The 9908-nt window shown below is 42.5% G+C and overlaps 1 protein-coding gene across 3 annotated transcripts; it reads right to left on the bottom strand.

Annotated features, from left to right (window-relative positions):
* Window positions 1-300: 300 nt before the first annotated feature.
* mepcea (methylphosphate capping enzyme a) lies at window positions 301-7120 on the bottom strand. 3 transcript variants are annotated; one of them, XM_061898300.1, is made up of 5 exons: window positions 6667-7120; window positions 4388-6125; window positions 2849-3067; window positions 2655-2778; window positions 301-2571 (listed from the first exon to the last, which is right to left on the bottom strand). In XM_061898300.1, exons 2-5 carry the CDS (start codon window positions 6101-6103, stop codon window positions 2537-2539), a joined length of 2094 nt encoding a protein of 697 aa, XP_061754284.1. In that variant the 5' UTR covers window positions 6104-6125; window positions 6667-7120; the 3' UTR covers window positions 301-2536. The 3 variants fall into 3 exon arrangements, with proteins under 3 accessions (XP_061754284.1, XP_061754283.1, XP_061754285.1); XM_061898299.1 differs by having other exon boundaries at window positions 6613-6682; XM_061898301.1 differs by lacking the exon at window positions 6667-7120 and adding an exon at window positions 6550-6652.
* Between the last annotated feature and the right edge of the window lie 2788 nt (window positions 7121-9908).

The following is a 9908-nucleotide window of genomic DNA, read 5'->3' as shown; positions in this document are numbered from 1 at the left end:
TTTTCTTGCAACTTTCCTGCAGCCGTAAATTAAGAATCTGATGCAAATAGTTTGACCACATCTTTTGCTAGGGTAAACCATCCCAAAAATATTGTTTGTATTGGTGCAGCAACACTATGTCAAAGGTTACAAGGGTTACAAAAGAGGGTTACATTTCTTACATACCTGCAGTTGAAACTGCAGAAGAGCTTTCTTTCACTTGAATAAAGTTTGTGAATTGAAGAATAAAAAGGGACATGTAAATCAACAGAAATACTCTTTCCTGGATTAAAGCACACTTAAATGACAAAGTACTACCCGGCATGTCTGGAACCAATTTTAATCAATTTAAATGTTTTCAACAGAGAAACATTCTTAAACGTTGTTGCTCAGAGGCATTGGAATTAAACGTTTCCTTTTTTTCAAATGAAAAGAAAAAAACATGTAAAGATTTATGAAAAACATAAATCATTTCTAAGGAAATGTACTTAATTCCTTCAAGTCATCAGTGCAAATTCAACATGAAAACATGAAATATAGTGCTGCTAAAAAACATATCCCCTTGAGTTTCTGCATCTATTTTACTAGAGAAACGATGTGGGAAATGTAACTTTTAGCAAGGGCAAAATTTGCTCAGTGAAATTAGTTCACGGCTACAACCTGAATATTCCACTGGTATTATTACTCTGTATTAAAATTTCAAATGCCCTTTTCATACAAAAATCCAAATGAACCCCGTAACGGAGAGTAAATTTTTACACAGTGCTATATATCTCATGTAATTTTACATGTGCAGCAAAGACACACTCTAGCTTGAATACCTGGACGTGATATTTTCTTAAAAGACACCAATGCTGAGACAGTGAGGGGCAATCAAGCAAAACATTACAGCATGTTTATGTATTTGCAAATAATATACTCATTACGTGCTCTGAAGGAAAAATCATATTTGATGATAATGGGAAAAAACAACACCCTCAGTATTACAGCCAAGGACTGATCTAAGCCTGAGAAAGCGATTGTCTTAGCTTTGGAGAAGTTTGATTTGGGCCAATTCCGTTTTAAGTATAACCTGAATTTTGATTTCCTGATCAAATAGTTTGATGGAAGTGTATCTGAATTGGGAAGAAATTTTAAAACGTCAAAAACATGTTGAATGAAGACAAGAGTACTTTGCCACAGTTTATATATATTAAAAAAAGCTGCTGATGAAAAATATCCATCCATGTGCCTTCTGGGGATAGGGTCAAAACAAGCAAACACAGTTGCAATTTACATATTCATCAGATGGATTAAAGATCTGGTTTGGGCCCCAAAACAGCAAACTGCTATGACTCAAACACATATCAACAACAAAAATACAAAAGCAGTAAAGAACTCAAAACAGTGACGAGAATAAAACCAAATTCAAAACTTATTTACATCAATACACTTAACTAAATTCTCCTACAAAATGTGCCTATGAAATAAGCAGCCGCCACTATGTGAAAATGAAAGAGTGTAATGGAGGTGCAATCATCAATGGCAGTAAATGACAACTGTGTGCACTAAACAACCCAAAAATGGCGTTTTGCGAACACCCACAAAACATTTGGCAGTACCTTAACAGCAAAATAGTTTACAATTGTTTTTCTAAAAAGGCATCTTACCAGTAATTAGCAATCACAGAAGCTTTACTTGTTTTGAATTTAAACTGTCCAAGATGCTGTAGCAATGGGTTCGTTTGCTGCTTTAATTCTACATTCATGAGCTCACTTTGGACAAGCGCAACAAAAAAGTATGAAAAGTAGAGCTATGGCTTGACGGACAAGGTTATAACACCAGCATCATGTCACCGTGGCTCAAATGTGCCCCCTACCATCAGGTCGGGAGCATCAAAACATCCCATTGAACTTAACGGATCCCTTCTGAACTGAAAATATAGCATGAAACAAGGAAAGGAAAAAGCCCTGTTATCCAAACGTTTCATTTGTTGATGAAAAATGTAAGAGTACGCCAATTGTGCAGTGGGGTTAGCAAGTTCAGATAATTGTTATCTGTTATACCCTTCATGTTTTAAAAGATAGGTGCTTCAGCTTTAAATATATCATATGTGCAGCAACATAACTATGAGATCAATTTAAGAGTGATCAGGCCAATGTGTTAATTTTAATGGCTTTGGAATGAGTCAATAGCCCAAGTTGAGCCGCATCAAGCTCATGGATGTGAGCAAACCTGCTTTTGAAATGGCAACGAGCAGGGCATCCAGCCCAGATTCACGTGGCCTTGTGGTGGCACACTGCACAGTATTAATAAAGATTTAAAAGGTTACATAGCCAAAAGGTATCCGAACGCACAACGCCGCCATGCATCACACTTGGCAAAAAAGGGAAGTCTGAGGAAATAACCACCTTGAGAAGTCTCATTTTCACAAAAAAAAACCAAAAAAAAAACCAAGAACCTCGCTTTTGGTCTCCTTAATGAATGTCTGTTGTCAACAGTCCGAACAGCTGATGAAAGAGTTCAACAGCTGGCTGCGTGGTTACTCACATTCAGTATCCTCGCAAGGCAGATGGGGTCACTTGTGAAACAAATAGATTGGCCTCTGAAAACCTGCAATACGAAGGTGATGGATTGCTTTATAACCTCTTCTAATCTTATGTATATGCTCATTATTGACAAATGAGTTAGATTACCTCTTGATGAACTCTTGGGTGTTCCGAGGAACTCAACACTGGTGAAGCCCACTTCATTGGTCAGATAGGATGAAAACTGATCTGGCTTGAGGCGGATGCTGTGGAAGTTTCTGGTGATGGTGTCCTAGCAAGTAAGAAATATTTTTTTTTTTTTTAAAACACCAGCCTTTTAAAAACAACTTTTGGTTCTTTACCGTCAGCTTCTTCCTCTTAACGTAGGACTGCCAAGGCTGTGGCTCCAGGATGAAGATGCCTCCAGGATGGAGATGTCTGTAGACTCTCTTAAAAAGTCTCTTCAGGCCGTTATCCCCCCAGTTTAGGTGGACCCATTTGGTGACACTCAGACATAAGATCACGTCGTACTCGGGACGCTGAGTTATAAGGAGATTATCGTTCTGCAGCACATAATTGGCCTGTGGAAAAGAGGAAATGCAGTCAGAAACAACACGCAATAGAAACACTGTGTATTTTTGTTACGAGTTCATGTTGTAGTAAAACATAATGGCCAAAATATCAGGCATATATATGGACAACCTATTGTCTATACGTATTACTTGTCCCGTCTAAAATGCTGATGCAAACATTCCTTTATGGATATTTATGGAATGAGGATACAAACACCGAAGTACTTAAGATGCTGCAAGGAGAGAGGAGAGATGTAGGACTGCTGACGACACCTTTGGGTGTGATAAATGAAAGGTAATGTTAAATTTGTGCAAGGCAGCCGTGGTGCATTCCAAATAAAAAAAAGTGGGCAAATGTGACATAATTTTGCTCATTTTTATATCATAGACATGCTCCTTTTTAGCCATTTTTAACACATGCTAAAAACAAATGCAGTGGGTAACTTGGTTATTGTTAATACAGTAATTAGTTCTAAAAGGTCAGACAAAAAGCCAATCATACGAAAACCTATGCAATTGTTGCCGACAATTATGTAGGTCCAATGAATTTCATAAAACATTATATAAAGGGTATTCAGTTTTAAACCAGAAAATGTGGAATACATATAAATGATGAACGAACATTTAACATTACTTTAAAAACTTTATTAAAGACTCTGGTTAACAAAGATGGCGGAGATGGATGGGAAGGGAGAGACACACAAACGTCTCCTTTGTAATTTTTAGTTATTCGATTTAACAGTGTTTCTCACCTTCTTTTCTCACCTTCTTTAATAAAGTGCTGGAAGTTGCCACTTTGTTGCACTGTGGGTTATTTTAAGTCGCACAAAAATTGAGTCCCAAACAATGCAGCTCTGTTTGATCACTCGACTTGGCAGAATAGACAAGTAAACGGACTAGTTTCAGTTTGTCACGTGAAATGTTTGTAGAGATTTTTATGAAAAACTGAATCATACGAAAAGTGGGGCGTACGAAAAACGAGGAACAACTGTAACTGACATGTAAAAGTTCACACATCACATACACATTTTGGTATCCCAACACTGCATCAGACAGACAAATGGTAGGTCACTGAAGAACGATTTAGTACCTATCAGTCGATTTGTTACCCTTGACAAAACCATACAAAAAACCAAACAACGATATTGCTACTGTAGTGTGGTGAACCGAACTGAACAGTACCATACTGCAAGATGGAAAGAGAAACTCAGGTCTTGTGACTCTTCATAATAGATGGTGTTTGGGGTCTATAAATCATGCAGCTCTTCATGAATGTTAATGACCAAGTTCTCACTGGTGCAACACATACAGAAGAAGTCACCATCTCACCTTGATAAAAGACACATTAGAGGGGAACTCTCCAGGCCGTGTGGTGGAGGTTTCGGTAAGAGGAGGTGCAGCAATGGGTCCTCGGGAGATCTGCAGGGACAAAGGGAAAGAGCAGCTCCCGGATTTATCGCAACTTTCCTGCTCCACTTTGCAGTCTCGCCTCGGAGTCTTGGCCTCAGCTGTGCCACAAGAGTCATTTGTGGTCTCTTTCAGTGCGCTCCCAATTTCCTTTCTATCCGTGTGCTTTTTGTCACTCTGGCTTGAAACACTGTCCTCCTGTTGGACTCCATCTTTCTCCTGTGTGGCCCGCCTGGCCTCTTGGGTCTGCATCTCAGAGAGATAATGCCTGATATTCTTGCGGGCTGCGTGCACCAGCCCGTTGTCAATGTCCAAGCCCAATATGCGGGCGGGCCGCAACATTTTGGCAATGTAGAGCGTGAGGTGACCCGAGTTACAGCCTAAATCCAGCACATGTTTACCTTCGAACCACTCTGGACGGAAGACACAGACCCGCGGGTCTTCGCTTGCACTTGGGTTGCGATAACCGTAGTATTTGTTGTAGTTCCCATACTGGAATTTCTTTTTATGTTGGTCCCTTGTCTGGTTGTGTGGCTGCTGTTGCTGACGACCTGCTGGACCAGATTTGCAACCACTCCTGGATGCGTGGAAGGAGTTTTTGTGTCCCCCTGATTTATGATCTTGCTCACCAGATGTGGACTTTGCTGCAGAGGTAGACTGACACATAGGGGGGTCCATTTTGCCAGAGTTCCGCCTTCGTTTGCGCCTGCTTGTGTGCTGATTTGCTCCTCCTGAAATGGAGGAGGTGGAATCCTCAACAGATATAGATGTCACCTCCTCCTTCAAAATGGAGGAGTCGTCAGTAGAGTGTTCACGCGAATCCCCCTCGCCACAGGAGACACTATTTGATGCTTTAGAGACGTCCGGATTAGAAAGTGAAGGTAGTGCACCAGGAAATGGCGCAGATTCTCCAGGTTTAACTTCATTTTTCCCCGATTCTGACGAGCTCAACTGTGCAGCTGAAATGCTACCCCCGTGATGTCTGTTGCGATGCCTCCTCCTTCCGCCAGTCTTTACAGGTGCCACCAAAAAGCTGCTGTCTGCTATGCTGCTGTTCAGATTCAAAGGATCTGTGATGTCCCTGGGAATGAGAATTTCCACGGGGTCTCGACTCTTTAGGGGCAGCGGGGAGGATTTTGGCGTCTCAGCATTCAGTGCCCGGTTAACCTCTTCATCCTGTAGGCTGTTAAGATTGAGTGGGTCGAAAATGTTCCCACCTAAGAGGAAGTTAGTTGGCAGGACAGAGTCACTTTCTGAGTTTGCCCGTCGTCGTCTTTTACCGGAAGTCGGATGCTTGAAACTAAAGTTTGACGTGTTGCGTCGCTTCGTCACTCTCATTTGTTGATGCTGTTTGGGGTGGTGGAAGTTGTTCCTGCGATTAATGCCAGCCTCATTCCCTTTAGGTCTCAATCCAGTGCTGTTTGAGTGCGTAAGAGAGTCAACAGTGCTAGAGTGTTTTGGTGAGACTGCGGTGCCAGGGACAGGACAAGCAGTCTCCAAGTCCCGGGTGGCCCCTGTGGCGCTTTCCACCAGTACTGACACACCGCTGCAACTTCCAGAACATTCTGACAGCTGCAGGGATGAAGCGGAGATAGCCTGTGGGCTACCAGTTTTTACAGTGTCTTCGTCAACAGACATTGTAGTGGAAACTATCTTGAATCTGAAATTTAAAAAAAGACATGAATTTAAAAAAAAGTTTGCATCATCTCGGAAACAGAAACAAACCTGAAGTGATTGTTTTAGGTTGATTAAGTGAACATAAACACACACACACACACAAAACAAAAACATTTCACTTCAACAATAAATCCACAGTAGAGGAATAAACCTTTACTTTTAAGTTATTCATATTTTTAACCAGTAGTGATACATTGAATTTTTATTTAGCTATATTATAAAGAAAACAGCATTCAAGACTAAGCAGGGGTTAATAATGTGAAAAGTTCCAAGCCCTATTGCTAGACAGTTATCCTGTTAGCACGCTAGCTCCTAGCATCCGGGCCAGAGCAGCCAAACGTCGAATAAACGTTATGTCAAAAGGCGTCAAACGACCACAAAAAGTGCTCACATTGAGTCGCCGTTACCTTGAACACCTTAAAAATTCCGAATGACCATAACAGTGGTGATAACAACCATTACATTGTCACCTTTTTTTGAGCAGGGTCCGGAGTGTTGTCAACATCAAAATAGCACACACTCACCTCGCAGATCTCCCCGCCTCCGCCAGGACTGTCACTGGGCGAGCTAACGTTAGCTAGCAGCTAACTAGCATGTCCATGCAACCACATCGATGCTAACACGGCTAATAGTGATGATAATGATGATTATTTTAACAATAAACACAGCGGCGGCGCTGGAATAGTCTGCCTGAGAAATGGGTTCCAGTTCACCGCACTCGCTTCTATCAACGTCCTCGGTGAACTCTTGAAAAAGTCGGGCAGGTAGGTGAATAATTTATGACCGTGTTGGGAGAGTCGGCATGGCGGTGCATCCGGGCTCCAGCGTGTGTCTTAGTGCTGCTGCTGCTGCTGCTGCTGCTGCTGCTGGTGCTGGTGCTGGTGGCGGGGGGCGGAGAGGAGCTACTAGTTAGGCGAGAATTGATGTCGAGAGGCCGGCCTGATGGCTGACGACGAGCAGCCTCTTTGAACCACATCACGGTCACCGCCAGTAATGGGACCACTACCACCTCGACGTGGTTAATACGTATTAAATTGTGTTGTTTCTTTTTGTTTTAACATTATACAAACATTTGATTAAAATGACACATCTATCTGTTTATTTTTATATCACAATATAGTATGTATTGTCATTTGTAGGTCAACTGCACTGTATCCCCCTCAAAGTACTTAACTAAAAACTTAAATAAATTTAAAGTTAAAATGTTTATGCCTAAACTTTATTCTTTAGACCAATGGTTCCTAACCTTTTCGACCTCGGGGCCCAACTTTTCTAAAGCACAGGGGCTAGTGCAGGGGTCGGGAACCTTTTTGGCCTAAAGAGCCAGGAAAGCCAAATATTTAAAATATATTTCCATGAGAGCCATATAATCAATCAATCAATCAATGTTTACTTATAGCCCTAAATCACTAGTGTCTCAAAGGGCTGCACAAACCACAACACAAACCACTACGACATCCTCGGTAGGCCCACATAAGGGCAAGGAAAACTCACACCCAGTGGGACGTCGGTGACAATGATGACTATGAGAACCTTGGCAAGGACCACATATGTGCCCCCCCCCCAGGGGACCGAAAGAAATGGATGTTGTTAAGTGTTGTACTGTTGTACGCCCTTACTCATTGTGTCCATTAGAGGGCAGTGTTTACCTCTGTGTTACCTGACACCTATGTTTCCTGTTCCGGAGTGATGAGTTCAATCTGTGTGTCTAGCGGCAGCACATTGACGATGCTGCCGATACAATAAATACATCTACAAGACCAAAGGCAAAGTGTGTCTCATGAGAGTTTGGCTACATCTCCACCGCAACGCACGATGCTCATCAGGTTATGGGCCCAGTAACGCAAGTCTAGAGCAACAACAAGGTAACAGAAGTAAGAAGAACTGTTAGCCAGGAGAAGCTACTAGGCGAGCTCGGATAAAGATGGCGCCGAGAGAACCCCGCGAAAATTGAGGACTCTACAAGCCACAGCCTGAGCAACATTTTGGAGATAGCAAACTATAAAAAGAATACAAGTGAAAATGGCCGGAGCAGGAATGCTACAACTGCAGATTGTCTTCGATGGAACAGAAGATAAGTATGATTTATGGGAAACAAGATTCCTCAGCCGTTTACACATCATGAAGCTAAAAGACACCATTTTGAGAGAGCCCACTGGCGAGGCTGCCATAGCGGCAGATCCAGCGAAGAATGCCGATTGTTATGCTCAACTAGTGAACGCACTAGATGATAAGAGCCTATCATTGATAAGACATGACGCCGCCGATGATGGAAGGAAAGCCTTGAAATTATTAAGAGAACATTATTCTGGAAAGAGCAAGCCCAGGATTCTAAACCTGTACACTTCATTGACCACCATAAAAATGGAAGGTAATGAGACTGTGACTGATTATATGATAAGGGCTGAGAATATAATTTCAGCTCTTCGTGATGCAGGAGAGAACATGAGTGACGGGCTGCTTGTGGCCACCATTTTGAATGGACTGCCAGACTCATTCAGACCACTTGCTGTCCACGTTACACAAAATGAGGACAACGTGACATTCAAAGACTTCAAGAGAAGACTGAGGGTTTATGAAGAGTCTGAGAAGATGAGGACAACTGGACCTGCAGACAGTGTGATGAAGACTAACACAAAGCAAAGCAAACAAGGCACCAAGACACACTGGAAGGAAGGGGAAGCCACTCTGACATGTTACAAATGTGGAGAAAAAGGACATATCAGAACCAGGTGTACCAAGAAAGTGTGGTGCAGTCACTGCAAGAGTAACACACACGCAGAGTCTCTATGCAGGAAAAAGGGAAAAGACGGAGCCAGAAAAGTTGCAGAAGAAAAGGAGGACATCGACCAAGAGGATCAATGTTTCATGGCCAAGCATGCAACAGACGAGAGGTCATCTGTCAACGTCAAGAAGAAAGGGATAATGATTGACGCCGGCGCGACATCCCATATTGTGAACGACATCGCCAAGTTCAAGAGCTTTGACAACACATTCCAGCCCGACACCCATTCTATCGAGCTGGCGGATGGGACCAAGTGCAGTGGGATGGCGCAACGCAGAGGGACGGCGCTGATCTATCTACTAGACAATGAAGGACGCCAACAAAGAGCGCAGCTGCAGGATGCATTGTATATACCGACCTACCCACACGACATCTTCTCAGTGGCAAGGGCAACAAACGGTGGGGCGACAGTGACATTCAAGAAGGGAGACAGCCACATGATCACCAAGAAAGGGGACAGGTTTGACTTCTATGGGAGTGGTAATCTGTTTTACTTACCAACTGTTCAGAAAATTGTTGATAAATGCAATATGTGCCACGACATGCAAACCTGGCATGAGATATTGGGTCACTGCAATTATGAGGATGTACAAAAATTAATGGGGGTGGTAAGAGGTATGAAAATCAGAGGGAGTGCGGCCAGGCCAACACAGCTGTGTGAAATATGTGTAAAGGGTAAATTCACACAGACAAGAAATAGAGAACCAGACAGAAAGGCTACACAGCCCCTACAACTGGTACATACAGATATAGCCGGTCCTATGAGAACCCCAAGCTTAGAAGGTCACAAATATGCACAATCCTTTACGGATGACTATTCAGGTGCTATGACTGTATATTTTCTCAAATGCAAAAGTGATGCAGTACACGCTACAGAAAGGTTCTTAGCAGACTCCGCCCCTTTTGGGGAAGTTAAATGTCTACGTTCGGATAATGGTACTGAATTTACGAGCAAGGAATTCAGAGCACTGCTAACCAAAA

The sequence above is a fragment of the Nerophis ophidion genome, linkage group LG04, assembly GCF_033978795.1.
Source record: "Nerophis ophidion isolate RoL-2023_Sa linkage group LG04, RoL_Noph_v1.0, whole genome shotgun sequence".
Taxonomy (NCBI): Eukaryota; Metazoa; Chordata; class Actinopteri; order Syngnathiformes; family Syngnathidae; genus Nerophis; species Nerophis ophidion.
The sequence above is the reverse complement of the archived record's forward strand: the minus strand, read 5'-3'. Positions and strand labels throughout refer to the sequence as shown.